The 22,606-nt window shown below is 50.1% G+C and overlaps 1 protein-coding gene across 1 annotated transcript in view; it reads left to right on the forward strand.

Annotated features, from left to right (window-relative positions):
* RARRES1 (retinoic acid receptor responder 1) overlaps positions 1-22,606 on the forward strand; it is a 33,483-nt gene that overhangs the window by 3,725 nt on the left and 7,152 nt on the right. The window contains exons 2-5 of the mRNA XM_006090338.3: positions 18-191; positions 16,465-16,527; positions 19,313-19,496; positions 21,904-22,040. Of these exons, the coding sequence (XP_006090400.2) occupies positions 18-191; positions 16,465-16,527; positions 19,313-19,496; positions 21,904-22,040 (558 nt within the window). The remainder of the gene's footprint in view (positions 1-17; positions 192-16,464; positions 16,528-19,312; positions 19,497-21,903; positions 22,041-22,606) is intronic.

Genomic DNA, 22,606 nt, shown 5'->3' on the forward strand with positions numbered 1-22,606 from the left:
GCTCCGAGGGTCCTCAGGGCTCGGCGGCGGCACCCGAGGGTCCCCAGGACTCCGCGTGGCAGCGGGACTCCGAGCTCCCGCACGGGCTGCTGCAGCAGGCGGCGCGCGCGGCGCTGCACTTCTTCAACTTCCGCGCGGGCTCGCCCAGCGCCCTGCGAGTGCTGGCCGCCGTTCAGCAGGGCCGCGCGTGGGTGAGTGCGGGAGCGCCACGCACCGGGTGGGTGGTGACGCCTGGGCGCGCGCGCCTGTCCGCCTGGCGGCGGGTCCGCGACCGGGGCTAGGGGGGCACCTGGGCGCCCCCGAGGTATCCAGGCGCGGAAGGCGCGCGTCGGAGCTCAGAGTCCGCGGAAAACTGATTGGTTCTTTCATTTGCGAGGCCATTCATTTTCCACCGGGCGTCTCCTACACCTGGGCGAGGTGTCTGGGGAAACTGAGGAACCGACCCAAAAGGCAAGACTTGGGGTGGCCCAAGTGTTGGGGTGGCCACGGCGGGCGCGGCACCCAGTGGCTCCAGCAGAAGCCCTGGGCGGGATTTCCAAATTCTAAGCCAATACTCACGCCTGGCCGCGGACAGACTGGTTTGACGATTGCGGGCCACCAGGCAAAGGCTCCGGGATGTGGTTGGAGTTTACCCATCTTCCTGGGAAGGAACCTTGGTGATTCGGCGTCTGCGTTAATCTGATGGGAGTGAGCGAACCGGGGCTGTTTTCCACGTGAACAGGATGAATGAGAACGTTACAGCTGGTTGTTGGGTTGCTGATTACCAGGCACTGGCTGTAGCTTCGTGCTGTCTGTGGCGCTCCATTGTTCTCTTCATCAAGAAGATTACGAAGTTACAGAACTACCCTGAGTCTGGCCCCCCAAAGTAACCCTTCTCTTCCCACTGATTCTCAAATATTCCACAGAGCCTGCAGACTCGGGCTCAGAGAATCTAGGCTTGAGTGTGGTGTGTAAATGGGTAGAGTTTTAAAGCGGGGCAGTAGAATTTTAGTTGAAGATTGTTCTCGAACTGGTGCCAGACACAGGGGCAGGGAAGGCCATCTGGAGGCTCAGCCCTGGTTCCACAAAGACTTAATTCTGCAGCGAGAGTGGCTACATGTATTGAATGATGAAGTCAAATCGTTTCTAGGAAAAGGCAACCTATTCGTGTCACCCGTTTTAAAAATCCTTGCTGTCTTGGGAAGGGGAAAAAAAAAGTTGTTTTACTAGCCCAACAGATGAGTGAGTACTCAGAGCCTTAGAACTTAGTATCAAAGTGGGAGAGAGCAGGCACCTCCCCAAGAGGGCGTTCCTGATACCAGCTCCCGGGTTACCAGCAGGGAGGATGCCCTACAGAAAACCAAGCTCAGGTGTCTTTAGGGACTTCAGTGCCAAGAATCTCTAGAAGCTAAAGTGGTTTCAGTTTCTCCCAGGAATTTAGTGAATTATTTTCCTCCATTTTTCTGCCTCCTCCAAATATCACCACTAAAGAGGGCCCACCTCCAGGGTGATCAAGGCAGCCTGGGGCAGGCTGTGTCTTCAACTTGTGACAACAGCATGCCAGGATCCTTGGGGGTGGCAGTAGCAGAAGAGGTGGCCGAGAGTGAGTGGGGGAGCAGCAGGTGAGGTACTGTAGGGAACCCACATTCCTGCCCCTTGCTGTGCCTCCAATGAGCCACACAATCTACAGAGAAGGTCCTATGAGTCTTCGGCTATTTTTCCATTTGGAATGGAAATAATCCATGTTCTGCCCACCGTGCCAGTTACTCTTAAGAGCCGTATAAGGTGATCTGAGCACCAATTGTAAAGTATGAAAAGGTTAGTTACCATTATGCTGAGGGACAGTCCATTCATCCATTCATTTATTGAGCACTTACTATGTGCCAGGCTCTGGGCTAGCTAGTAAGTATGGCCCTAACCCAGATCGGGGTGGGATCATTAGGAAGGCTCTGAGATTCACTCAGTTTAGCAGTCACTCGGCTGCCTTAGTGAGGAACAGCGACCCCACCCTCATGAAGCTTCCAATGCAGCGATTTAGGATTTTCTGCTTCATGGCATTGATAAGTGAAAATGGTAGGGCCCCAAAACTCAGGTTTGCATTCTTTACCCAGTCAGTGCTGTTAGGTCACCAAAGGAGGAATGCACGAGGCCAGAAGGGTGAGGGATTACGAATTTATTATTCAATCATCCGCAGACCAGGTGGCTGAGCCTGGATGGCTCCAGTGCCCAGTGACAGGAGTCAGAAGTTTTTAAAGGGCTTTTGGCGGGCTTTTCTGGGCGGAGAATTCTCTGTGCAGGTCCATATTCTGGGCAGTCCGATGGGAGAGATAATGGTCTTAGCAAGTGGGTTGTGGTCTAGGCAAGTGGAATGTCCATTGTGAAGTGGTCTAAAGGTTGGTTCCTAGGGGAGGGGGTATTGATTCAATTATTTGATCAGACCTAGCAAGTGCATTTTCAGAGTGAGTGCTCCGTTGCTGCACAATGTCTGTGGTGCATCCAGGACTGACCCCAGGGTGAGCAGGTGGCTGGTTGGGTGAAAATACAGCTGGAGGGATCCCTCTCCATCATCGGGGTCAGCACGTCCCTTTGTAAGACCAGAGGCTGGGGCCAAGTCAGAGTTCTCAAACGAATGGCCCACTAGTGGGTTATGGAATCAGTTTAGTAGGTCACAGTTGTTTTGTGTGGTTTTTGTTTGTTTTTATTGCGATCGTTTGGAATACCAACTATTAGGGTATATTGAAGAAATATGTAAGTAGTACCTCAAAATGTTTCGAATATATATGTATGAACTAGGTCATTATGAAGAATGCGGTTATATATATTATTTCAGAGAGGAAGGGAGAAAGAGATAGAAACATTAATGATAAGAGGGAATCATTGATCGGCTTCCCCCTCCCCCCTGCCCCCCCTCCCCCCCCAGGGATGGAGCCCGCAACCCAGGCATGTGCCCTGACCAGGAATCGAACCGTGACCTCCTGGTTCATGGGGCTGAAGAATGTGGTTCTTTCTATGGGTTTCTCAGCTGAACAAAATTGAAAGCCAGTGAACCAAATGATTAAGATCTCTCCCAGCTCCAAAATGCCCTGATGCTAAGTGATTGCTTGGTTCTGCAAAAATCCCTCATTATAGACACACTGTTGCCCTCTAGTGGTGAAATGTAGTAATGGCTGTGGAAGTAACCACAACTAAGTATTAAGAAATCAGTGCTAACTGGTGAAGAGCAAGTGAGCCTTCTGTTTTGCTTTGTTTACTAATAGAGGGAGAAGTCACAGACCCTGGGTTCTGTTCCCTCGCTGCCCCCGCCTGCTGCCATCTCCTTCCTGGCCTTCCCCTCGTCTTCCATGACCAGGGAAGCTGCTACTTTTGTGATATCACATGGCACAGCCTCAGAGTCAACGGTGGGCGATTGTGAGTGGTGCTACTTGGGGTGTCCTAGGTCAGCCCCACTCCCCACTACTCTCTCCTCTGGCCACTCAGCAAGTCCTAGGGCCACTGGTCCCAGCCGGAGCAGCCCGCGAGAGGCCAGCCCTTTCCTGACGTGGAGAGGGGCGGGCTGAGAGCTCTGTGTGCACACACTTCGTTCCATCAACCCATTCGGGAATCAGCTGGTGTTTGGGGCTGGGTCACTCAAGGTGAATGAAGGCCCTCTGGCCTGGACCAGATCTGTAGTTAGAAACATAATTGAAACAACCAAAGTGTGGTGGAAAGTTACGCACATACCTTAATTGCTTCCTTAATTTAAATTAAAATCCATATGAATGTAAAGGTACCGCCTGTCTTTGGGTGTAGGGCTATGGCTATTGAATTGTAGTCTTTATAGCAAGAAGACACACCCAGGAGGATCTGTGGTTTGTGTTGTTTACTCACCGTGGAGGGAGCACATGCAAAGATTACAGTGCTTAGTCCTCTACTTTTCTTTCCCTTTTCTTGCCCAATCTTGACTCACCCACACCCAATTCAACAGCAAGAGTTTGAGAGACTCAACTTTATCAATTCCTTCTATACAGCGTTTAACTTGGATTTCATGGACATGGCATCTTTTTTGCTGCCCTCTCTTCGCCAGTTTATATAACATTTAACTATGCAATGAGATTATAAGTACACCCACCTTAAGCAAGTTTGGGAGCAAAACAAATGGCTTTGGTCGAGCATCAGGCGGCCCCAGTGCAGGCAGGCTGGGCTCGTCCCGATTCCTGTGGACGCCTGTCCCTGTGGCCGTCGGCAGACAGGAGTCTGTCATCTGAGCCACAGGCAGTTAGGTGACCACCTACCCTGCTAAGAAAAACCTTCCTTTATCGCCTTTCCATCTAGAAAGCACTACAGCACCGCATAATTCATCTAATTACTGCTCTCCTTCAAGTCTTCTCTCCATTAATGTCGATAATTCAGAGATGATTGTTCACAAGAATAGGAAAGCAACACATTAAGGAAAAACTGGAGAGTGAAACAGGCCACAATGAAAATGGAGGGGGGGAAGATCAGTAATAAAATACTGAAGTGAAATAATTTTTACTTTCATGCAAGGAAGGTTCCTAAGTGCTTTTACAGACCTCATGAAAGAGCAAGAGTGGGGGTGGGGTTGCGAGAGGAACACAGGCTTCTAATCCTAAAAGCACAGAACGGCGAGGCACTGGCCCTTCTTCCGCCCCTGGCCCTGCTCCTGCTGGCGCAGCGCTGGTGCACCATGGCCTCCGCCCCGCCTCCTGCCTCCGGCCACAGCACCCCCCTGGACTGCAGGCCCTGACTGCAGAGTCCGAGTCCAGCTTGTGGTAGGACAGGCCACCTGGCCCTGGGGCCTGAATTTTGGCCTTGGCCTCCTTGGCTCTTTGCCCCGGTCGCCCGGGCCAACTGCTCCTGGATGCCTTTAACCAGCTGGTAAGAAATTGTGTTTGAACCACAAACGTTCTTTACCAGCCTGCAACGTTCCCACTTGTCTTGCCACATGTGGTGTCATAGGCAAGGATGCATGTGATCAGAGCGTTAGTCGTGGCCCCACATAAAGTCCACTGGCAGTAGGTTGTGAATTTAACCACCGGGAGGCGGGCTTGGCTGCACACTCTCCCTCAAAGGGCCCAAGTTGTTCTGCTGAAGAGCAAATGTAAACACTCAGCCCCAGAATGACTGAGATTAACTAGACATGGAATGTCAAACACACACAAACACACACACACACACTCCCAAATCCAGCCTGACCCCTGATCTCAGCATATTGGCAACGATTCACCCTAGAGATTTATGTGGCCTTGACATTTATTTGCCTTTGCGATGGCGCCCGAGTTGAAGAGGTTTTTGCAGAGCTGGACCCACAGTGGTTGGGTAGTAGCCACAGCAGCTCTCCATGCTGGGTTGCTTGTGGTTGTTTGGGATGTCTCTACTCAGTAAAGCCAAGTTATGAAAGGGGGTCTGGTACCATCGCTGTGTACAGATGCATGCGATTCCATGATGGTCCCAAGGGGACGTGCCCACCCAGAACAGGACATTTATGATCACACATAATTGTGTATCTGTATAGCTTCACTGCTGTAACAAATTTCACCTACTTCAAACTTGATAGGTGAAAGGAAGCATGTATTTATTCTCATATAATTCTGGTCAGAATTCCAAAATGGATCTCACTGTGCTAAGATCAAGGTTTTGGAAGGACATCACTCTTTCTGGAGACTCTAGACGAGATCCACTTCCTTGCCTTCTCCAGCTTCTAAAGGCCACCTGCACACCTAGGCTCATGGCCCCATCCCCCATCTTCAAAGCCAGCAGCGAAGCGTCCCTGGAATGCAACCCCACCGACTCCTTCCTGTAAGGACCCTGGATACTCTGCCCATCACACGGCCAGGCGCCCTTTGCCATGTAAAGTAACACTCACATGAACCCGGGGATTAGGCTGTGGGCACCTTTGGGGGTGATGGTCAGCCTACCACACCCAGCTCCCAGGGGCTGAGCTCATGCAGGAATACTGCTGGACAAGGGAAGGATTGGCAGCTCTTGCTCCACCTCTTGCCAGGCTGAGCTCTGCAACCCAGGTGATCTCCTTCCCTCTGACAGTGCCTGTCCTTCACACCCTGTTGTTGGCGGGGGCTGCTTTCTGCTTGCTCCTCAACAGCCAATTTATTTCCGCTCTGCGCGTGTGTCTGCTTCTGCAGGGCGGAAGGCAGTATGGCTCTTTATCTCCTCCACGGCACTAGCTAGCATAGGGCCCTGCAAGAGACAAATATTAAATATTTTAAAATGGCCCGGCCGGCGTGGCTCAGTGGATAGAGCGTCAGCCTGCAGATTGAAGGGTCCCAGGTTCGATTCCGGTCAAGGGCACATGCCTGGGTTGCAGGCTCGATCCCCAGTGTGAGGCCTGTGGGAGGCAGCCAATCAATGATTCTCATTGTTGATGTTTGTCTCTCTCCCTTCCCCTTCCTCTCTGAAATCAATAAAAATATGTATTTTAAAAAAGATTTAAAAATATTTTAAAATGAAAAATGAAAGCAAAGGTAGCTGGAAGGGTGCTGGGACCATTGGACACCTGGAACAGGAGGCCAGGCCAGGCCGAACCATTCCTGCCCTACTGGAGGAGGGAGGGAGACTCCACTCCTCACATCCCTCTTGCAACCAGACTGCCCTCCTTAGCCCCACCCTGAGCTGGAGGCGAAGCAGAGAACACTGCCTGTGGCCATTCCCACTCTGACTCCTGTCTAAGGGTCAAGGTCTGGCACCCACAATTGGCAAAACAAAGATGGATACTTGGGGTAGCATCTCTCTCTCTCTGCACCTTAACCTGCTGGAGCCACGTGTCCTTGTGCAACATCTTCTGGGAACCCCAGACGGGCCCTGATCTGAAAGTCGCCAACTTCCGCTGCGTACACTACGTTCGCTCTGTCTGGTGCCCGAGAGAGGGGAGATGCAGTAAGATAATTCTGGGCTATAATGTAATACACCGACACTCGCTCTGTCCGGAACCTAAGAACAGCACAGCAGTTTTTATCCACAAATGAGCTGTTTACTCGTCTCCAACTAAGCCTGACTCATAAAGCTAACCTTATCAAATGACGAAGTTCGCTCTCCCTGGAAGGACGCGACATTTATGTGTTCTTCCCAGCTGTGGGGGCCGAAGGGGACATTTAGAAGCGAGTCTGTTGGGCCAGGGAGGCCCAGTGTGCGCAGGAGGGGAGATGGGCGTCACCTGGGAGCTCTTGAACGCCCACCGCCCACCCCAACCTGCAAACGTGAATTTGAAGTTGTCACCACCAGCTCTGAGGCAACATGGTGGGGCCCTGCTTAGCACCCAAAGGCAGAAAAACAAGGGACAGCATCTCCCCACAGCACAGCGCTTCTGTCTGCAGAGTCGCTTCCAGCAGAATCGTGTCAGGGGAGACTGCCAGCCTTTTGTGGCTCCCTCCACAGCGGACAGCCAGGCTTCTGGGGCACCCTCCCAGCTGTTCCCTTTGCTCCGAGGTTTGGAGTCACTTGACAAGGGGTGTTACGTTTCTACAATGTGCTCTTGGAATAAACAGCACCTTTCTCCATCCCTCCTCACGTTCCTTGGGTTTATTGTTACTTAAACAAACAGTGTATCTTATCTAATACAAATACAGTCCCGACAGGCGCTGGAGGGATGATCTCTGATCCATTCACATGAGAACAAAGCTCTGTGTGTTCCAGGGAACAGCCTCCTGCTGACAGTAGGCCCGACTTTGTGGCGTTGCTGCTGGAATGCGCAGATGTACTGTCCCCGTGCGCATGCAAATGTCTTTATAGGGAAGACGGCTGTTGTGGCCCCCCCACCCCATAACAAAGAAACAGAATTTCCAGAGGATGAGGCCCAGAAATCAGGATTTTAAAAAGATTCCCAAGTGATTCTAATGGGCAGCCAAGGTTGAGAACCACTGCTCTAAGGCGCCAGGACCTGGCTTCCCAGAGACTCCAGGGCACCCAACTTTGAGATCAGGTTCCTCCACTTAATTTAGTCCTCATGATGCCCTCCGGCGTTTGGAGAGAACGCATGGCCCTGTCCGCACCCGGCTGCATTCGTGACCGTGACCGTCACTGGAGTGACTCCCCACTTCCTACCGCATCCTTAGGGCCTCAGTGTCAGCATCCAGAGAGAATTCCTCCACGTGAGGTGCTTGGACCAGCAGCAGCTGCCGCCCCTGGGACGGGTTAAAATGCACGTTCCCAGGCGCCACCCAGGTTCACGGAACCAGACCTTGCAGCACACAGTTCTAGCCGCCAGGAGATCCTGTTGCAGCTCAAGTTTGAGACCCAAGTCCCTGCAGGAGACCTTCTCTGGCCTGGCCCCCACCCACCATCGTGACCTCGACTGCGAGTCTACCCCTCCGCTAACGCTCATCTCCTCAACCTGGCTGCTCACCTTGTGCTGAAGGCCCCCCTTCCTCTCTGCTGGCCTCAGCCTTGTCCACCGCACCGGCTCCTGTTCCTGCATTCCTCGCCTGAAAGGGTGCGGCCAGGGACTCCTTCCTCCTCGCAGAGCATCTCCGTTTCCATGCCGCTGTGGGTTGAGTTGTGTCCTCCAAAAAGACAGGGTGAAGTCCTAACCCCCATGTGGCAAATATGACCTGGAAAATAGTGTTTGCAGAAGGGATCCTGATAAGACCAAAGGTGCTTGGCATGGGCCCCATCCTATGACTGTCCTTGTGAGGCCCGGGGAAGGTAGAGTCAGAAGCTGGGATTGGGGGAGGCAGCCACAAGCCAAGGACTGAGGGCACCACCAGAAGCTGGGGAGGGTGGGGGGGATTCTACCCAGGCTCACAGGGAGCACGGCCTGACCACACCTTGATGTTGGACTTAGTCTCCGAAATGGAGAACCCATTTCTGTTGTGTTTAAGGCTCCCAGTCTGTGGGGCTTTGTTACGGCTGCCCTAGGAAACTCATAGACAGAACCATGCCCTGCCTGGCTGCCTCCCTTCCAGCAGCTTGGGGGGGTCTTGTCTACGCACAGGCACACCACCTCCCAGGCAGCACCACCCCCCTCGCCCGAGCGCGCGCACACACACACACACACACACACACACACACCACCTCCCAGGCAGCTTTTTCTCTGCCCTCCCTGAGGCGGGAGAGTGGCAGCCCGGGGCCTGGCTTCCTCACCACTAGCTCTGTGACTGGGCAAATGCTTCCGTTTCTTCATCCTTAAAATGAGGATAGTGCCCTGGCCGGTATGGCTCAATGGATAAAGTGTCTACCTGGGCACGGAGGAGTCATGGGTTGGATTCCCAGTCAGGAGCACATACCTGGGTTGCAGGTTCGATTCCCAGCCCCAGTTGGGGTGCCGGAGGGAGGCAACCAATCCATGTGTTTCTCTCTCCTCCTCCTCCTCCTCCCTCCCTTCCATTCCCTCTAAGACAGTGGTTCTCAACCTTCCTAATGCCGCGACCCTTTAATACAGTTCCTCATGTTGTGGTGACCCCCAACCATAAAATTATTTTCGTTGCTACTTCATAACTGTAATATTGCTACTGTTATGAATCGTAATGTAAATATCTGATATGCAGGATGTATTTTCATTGTTACAAATTGAACATAATTAAAGCATAGTGATTAATCACAAAAACAATATGTAATTATATGTGTTTTCCGATGGTCTTAGGCGACCCCTGTGAAAGGGTCGTTTAACCCCCAAAGGGGTCGCGACCCACAGGTTGAGAACCGCTGCTCTAAGAAAAAGAAAAAAACAAGGATAGCAACAGTCTTTACCCCCAAGGGCCCTGGTGATGTAATGAGTGACACACGGGTACCGTGTAAGAACCACGTGTGGATGTGGGAGAGCTCAACTGTTATTGCTTTTATCATGATTCCCACCCAGTGGCTAGCGGGATGCTTTACGCACAAGCAGTGAATAAGTGTTTGGTATTGATTTGATAAGGACTTGAGGGCCATTTTTTTTTCTACCAAAGAAAGTACACACACACACACACACACACACACACACACACACACACACACGAGTTCAGTCCTTTGAAGGCATTCCTGATACACTTTCTCAAAAAGGAAATGAATGGCCTGTCTCCTCCCCAACCTCCAAGCTGACTGCAAGCAAAGCCCCCAATCAAAGTGCTGATCGCTCCCCTAAGGAGCCTGTGGTGAGGCCTGGGGGGTGGGAGGTACTCGAGGGGGAGGGCTGGATTCTGCCCTTACTCATGGCCAGTGGCAGCAAGGAAAACAAGAAACCTAAAAAGATAAATAAAAGACAAAAACCAGGTCTGAACCTAAACCATGTCGTTAAAGGTCCCTGGTTGTCCAGCATTTAGTCCTGGGGACAGTGCCTGAGTCCCCTCTTCTGCAGACAGCAGGACCCCCCCCCCGCCCCCAGTGCTGCTCCCCCCGTGTCAGTTACCTGCAGTCAACGCTGGTCCGAAAATACTAAATGGAAAATTCCAGACATAAACAATTCATAAGTTTAAATGGAGTGCTATTCTGAGTAGCGTGATGAAATCTCTGCCCCAGGCATGAATCATCCTTTAGCTGTATACACTGCTGCCAGTCACTCAGCAGCCACCGCCGTTATCAGATATTTTAGGAGAGAAGGAGGGAGGGAGCGGCCACATTCACATAACTCTTATTACAGTACATTGTTCTATTTTATTATTATTAGCTTTTTAAATTTCTTTATTGATTAAGGTATTACATATGTGTCCTCATCCCCCCATCACCTCCCCAATCCCCCCCACACTCATGCCCTCACCCCCCCACCTGTTGTCTTAGGCTTATATGCATGCATACAAGTCCTTTGGTTGATCTCTCCCCCTATTATTAGTTACTGGTGCTAATTTCTCCCTGTGCCTAATTTACAAATTAAACGTTATTGTAGGTAGGTAGGTAGGCATGTATAGAAATAACTTATATATATGGGGTCCCATGTATCCACTGGGGGTCTTGGATGGTATCCCCTCAGATAAGCAGGGAGGACTTTAATTAAAAAGAAATCTGTGGCCTTAACCGGTTTGGTTCAGTGGATAGAGCGTCGGCCTGCGGATTCAAGGGTCCCAGGTTCGATTCCGCTCAAGGGCATGTACCTTGGTTGCGGGCACATCCCCAGTGGGGAGTGTGCAAGAGGCAGCTGATCGATGTTTCTCTCTCATCGATGTTTCTAACTCTCTATCCCTCTCCCTTCCTCTCTGTAAAAAATCAATAAAATATATTTAAAAAAAAAAAGAAATCTGTGGCAAAGAGCTGCTCATTCCTCCCTTCAGGGTATCCAGTCTCATGGTCATTTGCTTTGTTTGCCGAGTTTTCCTTTATATAAAGAGCCTTAATTCTGGAAAATATTAGAGCAATGTGCTGGCCTCCGGCTGTGCTCTAAGAAAGGGCTGTGGAACCTCCTAATCTGTTTCCCAGATGGGCAGTCCTGGCAGCGGGGATGAAGGGACTGGGGCTGTGATCGCTGCTCCAGGAACGCTCCTTCCCTCAGGAGCCAGCCGCTGGCCCCTTCCCCCAGCGCCAGGTCCGCTCTTGCAAAAAATGTCTGATTAGCTTTTGTTTTTTAATAATAGATTTGCACCATGTGGCTGTAGCAACTGGTGTACAAGCCACAGAGGGAGGACCACCTGACCTTGAGCTTCTAGGTTGGAAGCCAACACACAGTGGGCAGTTTACTGTACTCCTCAAATCTAATGAAGCAACATAAAAAACAAAGACCCAAGTTTAAGATATGGGGAGGGGACATCCATAGGAGTTCCTTTGGACTTAATATGCTGTTAAATGACTTTCTATCTCCCCCCCCAATATATTTTTATTGACTTTAGAGATAGGAAGGGAGGGGGACAGGGAGAGAGAGAGAGAAACATCAGTGATGAGAGAGAATCATTGATCGGCTGCCTCCTGCACACTGGGAATCAAACCCACAACCCAGACATGTGCCCTGACTGGGATCTCCTGGTTCAGAGGCCCACGCTCAACCACTGAGCCACGCAGGTCGGGGACTTCCTATCTTTTTTAAAGCCTGGTGGTGTGCTTGTGGTCCAGGTACAAAGTGGAGGGAGCGACTTTTTGGTTCCGTTTGTGTTTGTGTATTTATTCTCTTTTGTGCCTCTTTTCGTTCATCCCAACCTCCCAGAGGCAACCACTAGAAACGGTCTTATGTGTATTATTCTGTGTGTAAGTGCTCTTAGAAAAGATATTGTTGGTTTGTGTGCAAACTTTCATTTAAAAAATGTTTGTACATGATATGTATGCCATGCATTTTGTTGTTTCTGTTTTCAAGCACAGCATTTAGGGTCTATCTGTGTTACCATATGTGTGGCTAGTTTGCATGGCACTCCATGGCAGGCACCCCCAGTTTACTTGCCCTCCCCTACCCCCAGGAGGGGACACCAGATTGCCTCCACCTTCCCACCACACACACATTTGCCTCCAGGAGCATCCTCCTGTGAGGCCCTTAGGAGGCCCTGTGCCAGTTTCCATGGAGACATAACCAGAAGTGGGGTAGCCAATTCGTAGGGTGTAGGTAACTAGATTTGACCCAGTGGGCCAGACTGCCCCCCCCCCTCAGGCTGCCTCTGGGCACCCTCCCACCAGCCACGCAGGAGCAATCTCCCCCATTCTGGCAAACGACTGGCCCTGTCCACTTTCTAATTCATTGCGGTCTGCTCATTGTGCAGGGGCACCTCACTGCTTCCTTCATTGCGTTTCTCCAGTTGCTCATGGGGCTGAGCTGGCCTTCAGAGCTTTTGGCATAGAGACCCGTGCAGTGCTCACGGTGGTCCCCGCTGGCCCGGCAGGCTGGCTGGCCTTCTGTAATACAAGCATCCTTTAAATGTGGTTGGTTTAATAATGTCCTGATAGGAAACGTGCATTCTAGCGATCATTTCTGATCTTGAATTACAAAACTGTGTTTACATCCTAGTAGGACTCCTGTCTGCCCACCACATGCTTCTGTCCATTTCCAGTCCCCACCTTGGTTCACCTTGGTCACCTGGCCCCCTGCAGTCCCTGCACTGACACTGGACACCTCCTCCCTGCAGCACCAGCTCTCGCCTTCCATCTCAGAGGAATCTTTTCACAATGCTTCCCAGGGCTTTCCATTTCTCTAAGCATAAACCCTCGCTGGAGCCTGCAGGGGCCGCTCCTGCCTCTTCCTGAGCCCGTCCTTGGCCCCCTGGCTGCTCCTCCCGCCTTCAGCCATCTGCTCCTTCTGTGCTGAATGATTTCCCAGCTCCCCTCCCCCCAGCCCCCAGCCCCCAGCTCCCAGCCCCCAGCCCCCATGGCAATGCCTTTTTCATCTTCAGTGTTTAGCTCAAAAGTTCAGCTCACGTCCCCATCCCGAGGCTGGATCAGTTCTCCGGGGACCGTTCATATCACCCACAGTCAGGTTCCACAGTGATGGGCCCTAAGTCCTCCTCCGGACCTCACCGCCCAGGGGCGGGGCTTTCCGTTGTGTTCCCTGGACTCTGCACCTCGCACAGGCTCCCAACAGGGAGACACCCAACACATCCTAGGGCGGATGTTGGACAACAAAGACCTCTTTATGGCAGAATAACTTTAACCCACACGGAGCACAATCCTAAAGAAACCGGAGCAGGAGACACTTTGCACAGACAGTGTCCTTGATGAAGGCCCGAAGGCTGAGGCCCAGATGCCATTTATCTCAGATCAGCCAAGCAGCCTCTGGGGAACTTGTGACTCAGAGGAAGGGAGAGAGGAGAGGCCTCAGGGGGAGATAAAAGGGCTGCATCTTGATAAGTGACCATCAAAAATATAAACATCTTATTTTGAACAAAATGTAGACGCTTTTAAGAAGCCTAATTAAAACAAAGTAAGGAAATCAAATCGGCGAGGCAAATAGCTCTCAGGCTCCGCCACCCGGTCTCCCCCACACAGGATACGCATCCATCCTTCCAAAAAGCTATGCAAAGATAAGCCTTTTACTAAAAATGTTACGTGCCTGGGGCGGGTCCTCACCATGACCTGCCCAGTCAGGAATGTCTGATCAGATCTTGCTTGTCAGCACTGCGAGGCCTCAGGTGGGCGAGCCCGTTAAGTCCTGATGTGACTGTCGCTAGTCCTCAGAGTTCTCCCTGTGCACGTCTTCCCTGGGCGATGGCATCAGATTCAGTGGCTCCTCCTGAATCTACTTCTATACACTCAGCTGCCTCTGGGGTGGCTGCGATGTCTCCCTGCACCAAAGATTGCACCTGCCAACTCGGCTTCCTCCTCCTCTTCTCAGGAATGGCCCTGACCCCACTCACCCCACTAGCAGCCTGAGGGGCATCCCTGACTCCTGTGTAGTATCCCCTTCGAGGGGTAGTATCCCCTTCCAGGGCTATTGCTTCTGGCATCTCAAAGGTGTGTTAACCTAGACGCACACCTTAAATGGCTTAAAACCTTTCACTAAAGAAGTGACAGGCCTGGTGCATGACCTGCCCAGTTAGGAATCTATGATCAGATCTCCCTGTGAAGTTACTTCCGTAGAACCCCCTTTTCGTCCGCAACTCCATTCCCACGCTTTTGCCTGGACAGCACCTGCTTCTTAGAGAATTAGTTGAGGCCTCACCTGCCCTAGAAAGCCTGCTTGTAGGCTGCCCTCGGCCACACTGATGAGCTAGCTACACCGCGTGTCCACTCAAGAAGCAGGTACTGGTAAGACTGGCCTGGATGTTACATCTCCTGGGTGCCTGCCACAGGAGCAGGCAAACAGCGAATGAGTGAGAAGACAGATGTTTATGAATTTTGTAAATTGAGGTAAAAATGTTTCAGTTTACACTGGAACTTGTTTTAAGATTGAAAATGAGTCCTAAGCAAATTACTCCTGGGCGCTGGTGCTCCCCTCCCCCCAGAAACATTGATAGATACACTCATGTGTTTACATGTTCTTTACACAAATACCTGCCACAGGATCCTATCCCTCTATTCTCCAGTTTCCCGGGATCTTTTAAGAAACTACAACAGTAAGGGATGCTATCTGGTCTAGTTAAGATAAGATAACCCTGATTGGTTATTATGTTCCTGGGATGAGCCAAAGGAAATGGATGTTTCCAGAATTAACTTAATCGAGATTATGTGAAATAACCTCAGCTCCACGCAGCACAAACTTCTCTCTTCTCTAGAAAATTCTCCTTTTACTGAATGATCATTTCGCACTAAAAAATGATAGAAACAAAAATAGATGATGGTGTCCGGCCGGCATGGCTCAGTGGTTGAGCATCAACCTATGAACCAGGAGGTCACAGTTTGATTCCTGGTCAGGGCACATGCCCGGCTTGTGGGCTTGATCCCTAGTGTGGGGCATGCAGGAGGCAGCTCTCTGAAAAGAAAAAAGAAAAAAGAAAAAAAGATGATGGCAAACAATATAAAGGTCTCCTAAACAGTTTAAATTGCTTTAATGGTCTGGGCATATAGACTCTAAAAATATGCATTGGGATCAATTCAAAAGTTTAAAAAGGCTCAACATGCATGTCCAAAGTGTAGAAGTATGTCTGCTTGTGGAAGCTGCAAGAGAAGGAAAGGCCCTAACAGCTGAGGTCGGGTCCAATGGCGGGAATTCATCCTGTCCCACCTCCGACCCACTGGTAGCTCCCTCTGCCACACCTGAGTATGGGTGTGGCTGGCTCCCTCTGTCCCCTGGATCGCAGCTGATGTATCATCTCCTCCCAGACACCTTCCTCGACCACCTGTTGGTATACACAGACACAGGGAAAAGCCCTGAGACGGAAAACCTACCTCTGTAAGGAAGGCTGGGAAACACTGAAGAAAGGGCAGGCCAGTCCAGTCTGCCAGTTAAGTCTGTTAAAGGAAATTTACATTCGAGGCAAGTCTTGGGCCTAAAGAATTATATGGAGCAGGGCAGGATGGGTGGGGTGCCGGTGTCAGAGAACGGAAACTGCTTTACCTGCTTGCCCGGGGCAGGGACCAGCACGCGGGGGGCACAGGGGGAGGGTCCATCAGACGGTCTCTGAGGGATTTAGGGAGACACTCTCTGTTCTGGCCCTGATCTAGCTCGTTGGTCTGGCAATGGCTGTGCCATGGAACAGCCTCTCCTCCACACCACCTTATGATAGTAAAAGTAGTCACTCTGCCCCCACCACTCCATTTCTTCGGTTATCACCACCTGAAAACCATGATTTATTACTGGGTACACCTGTTCGACCAGGAGCAGAGGAGGGAGAGCGGTCTGTCTCCCTCAGTGGCAGCCCTGGGCCCAGGCAGGGCGTGGACGGGCACTGAGGTGGGGGACGAAGGTCCTCCCTGCACAGCCCTGCACACACATCTACTCTCCTGCAGCTGCTCTCATACAGCCAACCTCCAGCCTCCATGCAACTGTTCCCCTTTCTCATCCTCCCTCTTGTGAGTGGGTGTGAGCTAGCAGGCAACATGGCATGATCGGACCAAAATACGAGATCTTTTCTCCTAAAAAAATACCCATATTATTCAGGTACGACTGTGACAGCAACCATTTCTGTGCCATGTTATCCCAGGAGTGTGAGTTTGGGGTATGCAGATGTTAGCAGAGCTTCCACCGGCTAAGAGTCAGTTTCTATATTTCAGATTAATTCAAAGAAGGAATGTCAAGTTGACCTGGAGTTCACCACAGAGCACTACAACCCAGAGGTAAGCTGCTGTCAGGATATTTTCCATTGCTTATTAGAGTGGGGGGGGGGGGGAGAGAGAGAGAGAGAGAGAGAGAGAGAGAGAGAGAGAGAGAGAGAAACATCGATGTGAAAGAGGCACATCAATTGGTTGCCCCCTACACAGGCCGACCAGGGCTGGGGAACCTCCACCCCCACCCCCCCAAGTACATGCCCTTGACTGGAATCAAACCTGGGATGCTTCAGTCCTTGAAGCCGATACTCTATCTGAACTGGTACCTCATTAGCAACTTGTATGAATTTATTTTTCTGAGTAAGAATACTAACACATAGTGACGCAGAGGTGGGTTTTTTTCTGCCTTTGTTTTCAAGAATGGAGGAGCAGAGCTAGGCAGGACCTCGATTCCACTCCTGCCACGTCACGGCCTTCTGGGGGGCTGTGTACAGCAGTCCACACAGCACCCCCCTCCTTCCTCGGCCCGGGAAGGAGTTTCACAGCTCCCTCTGGTACCCTCCCTAGCACCTCAGAGGCCTCCGAATGACTCACTCTCAAATGCCAACCTGTTCCTCTGCCCGTCAGCTGGTGACATTTCTCGTTAGCAGAGCAGCAGAGCGCGCGGCCAGCTCCAGAAGCTGCCTTACATAGAGGCTTCCTGTGAGACGCAGCGCGGTACCAGTGCTTGCCACAGGCGTCAGTAGCCCCCACATCTGACCAGGCAGCCAGGGTTTGCCAATTCCTTTTCCCTTTTCCCTGTTCCCAAGAAGAGAGTAAACAGAGAACATACAGACACTAGACCAGACGAACCTCCATGCGCTGGGCGAGGCTGGGAGGCAGCAGCAGGGTGGAGGCCAAAATCCCCTCTCCGTGGTGCTGAGTGGAAGCAGCCAGGGAAGAGCAGGAGGCGGCCAGCATTGAAGGGTCTTGGGTGGCAGAGCTGGGGGCTCAGGGGGCACAGCCGTGACCCCCCAGCCCGATGCTTCTGGAACAACGCTGCCAGTATTCAGAAACAAGCCCTAACAAGACAACAATATACTCCCACGTTGCTAATTAACCTAAGAATTAAAATGTTTCTTAAAGCTTAAGGAAGATGCCTTTCATTTCTAGAGCTGCAAACTGAAAGCATTGGATTAAAGCGAAAGGGGAACAATTACTAGATTATTTTTGATCAACAATATGTGTCTCTGACGAGCACAGCTCGCTAATTGAAGTGTCCATGTCAGGGGGTGAGGAGTCTTTCATCTCCAGACAACGGCTTTGATTCTGTGGCGCTGTTCTGGGGGTAGAGAGAGGAGAGGAAAACAAAAAGGGGTGATACCTGGTTTTCTCTCTTCCTTGGAAATGGCTTTGACATCAAAGCAGACTGTGTGCCGGCCTGTGTTCTGCCTTTGGTAATCCTCTTCCTGTCGCCCGCCACCTCTTTCTCCACGTTGCACTATTTATCAGGATTTTCACGCACCACAGGCATCTCCTCTGGTTCACAGCTCACGGAGGAACAGTTGCCCGCTGGAAGCCCATAAGCAGATCTGTTTTAATAACAGTTTGTTTCCTTGGGGGCTTTTTTTCTTTTTAAGTTTATTTTTGGTTGTTGTTGCCATTTGAAACTCCACCAGTTTAAAGGACTGAAAACGTGAAAGAATTCAACAGCTTAACCAACCACACTGTGACAGTTCTTACCTCGGGGCCCACGAATGGGTGTGAGTGGGGCCATGGCTAGAGGCCCGGGAACTTCCTCAAATTCCAGGCCGTGTCGATGGGATTTTTCTGGGACTAGGCTCCCTGGCTTTTGACGTGGGGTTATGGACTGTGTGACCTTTGCAAAAGGGTGAAATGAGTCAGACGCCTGAGTGCCCTTGAAGCACCCCCTCTCCCGCCCCAGCTGTCTCTGGGTGGAACATTAGGGTGATCCCAGAATGCTCAGCACGTGCACATTTACATGTGAATGCAGGCAGGCACAGCTAGGTCACCCGGGTAGTTGGATTAGTCCCATTTGGGTGACCTCTGCCTCCACTTCATCTGCATTAGATGTGAATGGACATAGAGTTAGTACAGAGCCAGGGCTTTGCAAGACAGACATGAGCTGGAGCCGTGGCTCACCACTTCCTGGCGTGACATGCAGTAGCTTCCTCTTTAAACTGCAGTATCTTCATCTGTAAAATTGGAACAAGACCGAGTTCATAGGGCAGCATGAAGATGTGGCCATTTTTATTCATAGGAACCAGCTTCACCTTCGGGTTCCAGTTAGAAAGCTGGAGATCCAGCTCGACATGTTGGTCCACAGCAGAGTAAAGCGCCCGCTCTCCTCGAGGCTTGAGCAGGCAGTACTCATGGGCATGGGTGGTGTTTCTCTGGGACAGGCCCAGCGTTGTTTTGTAAGGGCATCATTTTATTTTTTAATGGATTTTTAGAGAGAGGAAGGAAGAGGGACAGAGAGAGAGAAACATCCACGAGAAAGAAACATCATCTATCGGCTGCCTTCTGCATGCCCCCTGCTGGGGATCAAGCCTGAAACCTGGGCATGTGCTCCGACCCAGAATTGAACCGGCGAGCTCTTGGTTCGTGGGTCGACTCTCAACCACTGAGCCACACTGGCCAGGCAGAAAGCAGGAGTTTAAATGACAGCAAAGAATGAAGGACAATTGTGTTCAGCTATGAGCACAAAAATCATTCTCTATAAAGCAAATGCCACTACATCTGTTGAGCCAGTAATACCTGCCATGTACAAGGAACTTCTCAGTTTTGTATGTTTGTGTATTGGGGTGGTGAGGAGAAGGAACCAAGCTATTTAATTCCAAACTCTTTATTTCAGGAAGGCGAGGAACGTTTGGGGAACTGTTCCGCTCAAGTGTTTTTCAAGAATGAGAAACCCAGGCCCACCATCAATGTCACCTGTACGCGGTTCATGGAGAAGAGCAAAAGACAGCAAGAGGATTACCTGCTCTACAAGCACATGAAGCAGCTCAAAGACCCCTTGGATGTCATCAGCATACCTGGTATGGACCAGCTGATCTGGAATGTCTCTGTCCAGGAATGCATGAAATTATTGTCTTAAAAAAGAATGATCATTTAAGTTTTTATACCCCAAATGGCACTTTAATCCAACTATAAAATGTGGCACACCTTGTTATTTAAACAAAACTCAGAAGTACATTTTCCTGTTCTTCACCTCCAGTACAATGTAGGATCTGTGCTCTCCGGGACCTGGGCAAGGCAAGAGGTGCCTCTCCAAGGAATGGGTAGAAGTCTTTGCAACAGGACACACATGTAGGGGTGCACTTTTCCAGGGAGAGTCTAGAACCTGAAGTGACATTGCTAGCAGTTTCTGGTGGTGGCTTTGGAAACTCGAGGTGACCCCATCCAGGGCCTGCACTGTGCCCATCGCAGCCGTCCGCCCCAGGGCTGAGCGAGCTGACCGTCGTGGGGCCTTCTTGGGGGGCCGCAGAGGAATCGAGTTGATCTTATTTTAGAGCGAGAGCTAAATGGGCAGCGGTGCATCTCTAATAAGAGACTTGCCCTCTGCCCTGAGTGACTCAGCGGCGTGGAGCAGAGCCCATCTGTTCTGGCTCTCAGCAGGGTGCGGGCAGCATGGACGCTCAGCTCTTACCGGCAAATTCAATTTCCAAACCACAAGAGTCACCTCTGGATCTGCACTGGGGTATTAAGCTTGACATCTGACCAGTGCTGCAGCACTTCCCTTCCCACCGCCTGTCACAGCTCACTTGTTCGCTCGGAGACCGGGACAGATCCGCCTCAACGTGGGGGCCCACGGTCTCCATTCCTGAGCTGTCTGTGCCCCGTCAATGTTCTTAAAACCCGAGGTGGGCTTGGATACTCATGTTCCTCAAGTTCAGAAGCTCAGATAACTCCTATTGTAGCTCTCTGATGATTTAGATGAAACCCTGTTCCAAATAATTGTGAGGAGCAACTCAAATCCCATGTTATAGAATTTGCTTATATTTAGCACTGCCTGAAATATATGGGCTAATGGCAAATACTTTATATAGTTATTTATTATTAGTTGGGGAAATAGGGTTTTATATATCCGCCTTAAAACACAAATTTTAGAAAATGTATAGGACCTCTTCTTTGAAGATTTGCCACAATATCACTAGATTTTGGACACTTGTTAGTGCAGGTTAATTGGTTCTTGTTCAGTTAATAAAGCCTGTATGCCCACAAGGGTCGTTCGATAACAAGCCAACTCAATGTGGCTACTATAAAGCATCAAAAAAATTTTTTTAACAGAATGTACCTTTTCATCCACAAAATTTACAAGTTCTCTTGTCACTTCCAATTCAGCAGAGACATTTAATGGTGCTGTTTATAGCCTGTCCATGTATATAAAATTATCTACTTAGAACGGAAAAAAAGAGTTTGGCTTTAGACGAAGTGAATAAAAACCATGGAGATATCCATGGAGTAGCCAGTTCCAATCTCAGCGGGTTCTCCTAAGCAGTTAATCCATCCACAGTTCTGGGCCATCATAGAGCAGTTTCTCTACCATTGATGTGAGACCATCAAATCCCCTTCAGGATATCCTTGTTCCACATTGTTTTCCCCCTGAAAGAGTTGTCTGGATTTTATTATGTGTAAAAATTTCACCTTTTCTAATGAATCCATAAGCTTCTATTAGAGGAGCCCAAGTATACTGCAGACGAAGGAAAGGACTGAGGTGAAGTCCTTCTTTGGGTTCTAGGGCAGGGCCACCAGCATTTATACTTTCAAATTTCCTTATTAGTCACTGTGTTCAGTGTAACTAATTTATCTTCTCTGCTAATGGGTTTTCATCTCACAAGTCCACGAACAGTTATCACACAAATTACTTGCTAAAATGTGAGTTCCTAAACGTCACAAGAGGTCCTTTATTAATCACTGTATCCCTCCCTCTAGCGGTGTCTGATATTAAGTAGAGTTTTTTGGCAAATGTTTGCTGAATTAAAAAGATTGCAGGTACAAAAACAATGCCACAGGAAAAACCCACCTGATTGATGTGTTAAAAAGTGATAGAAATGTTGCCAATGCGTTTATCAGAAATGGACAAAGACATCAGGCAGATCGGCAGAGAGCTTTCTATGACTATAATGACAGTAGACCCCAAACCAGGTTATGTGGCGAAGATCACTGAGAGATGTTTTGATCTCATTAGGAAAGGCTTCTCAACTAAAAGATGTTAGATTAACTGAGTATCATTATAGCTCTTCTTTTGCATTTATATAGTACAGCACATAGCCATGAAACTGTCTTATAGCAACTTGACTTGAAGCACGTAAAACAAATATTGCTCAAGGTCCTGCTGTGAGAGAGATGACTGATATGACTAAGCCCTTATTTAATTGCTGAAATTTCTGAAGTTTTGTTCCCAAAATGCTTAATATAATTTGTGTGTGTGTGTGTTCTCAGACAGTCATGGACATATTGATCCCTCGCTCAGACCCATCTGGGACTTAGCTTTTCTTGGCAGCTCTTACGTGATGTGGGAAAAGACAACGCAGTTCTTACACTACTACATGGCACAGCTCAGCAGTGTGAAGCAGTGGGTAAGAGAAATGGAAAATTAACTTGTGCCACGAGAGATAAAACCAAATGCAGTGTGCTTAGACTAAATTAATGTGAGTTTCCAATTTCACAGCAAGAGTTTTAATTGCATTTCACTCATTCAATAAATATGCGAATGCTTGCAATGGGCCAGGGGATGGATATAGCAGAGGACAGAAAACACAGTGCAGCTGCCCATAGGGAGATGAATTCTAGTGAGGGAAGACAGTGAACGGATGAACAAGCAAAGATGTATCAAATGGTGGTGAGTGCTGTGGAGAAAAATTAAGTATAGTCTAAAGGAGGGCCCTTCGGAGTTGAGCAGAAGTGACGCTGGAGCAGAGGCCCAGAGAAGTGAGAGAGGGCCCTGCTCCGACAGTGAAGAGGACTTCCTGGTGTGGCCGATGGGTTAGAGAGAGATCAGCGAAGCCAGTGTGGTGGGAACGGTGAGGGGGAGCGGGCCAGGAGGGGCCAGTTCATGTCCGGCCCGGAGGCTGTTAGAAGATCTCTCTCTCTCTCTCTCTCTCTCCCTCCCTCGCTCCCCCCCCCCTCATTATGCGACGTTAGC

This window comes from Myotis lucifugus, unplaced genomic scaffold (assembly GCF_000147115.1).
Source record: "Myotis lucifugus unplaced genomic scaffold, Myoluc2.0 scaffold_70, whole genome shotgun sequence".
Taxonomy (NCBI): Eukaryota; Metazoa; Chordata; class Mammalia; order Chiroptera; family Vespertilionidae; genus Myotis; species Myotis lucifugus.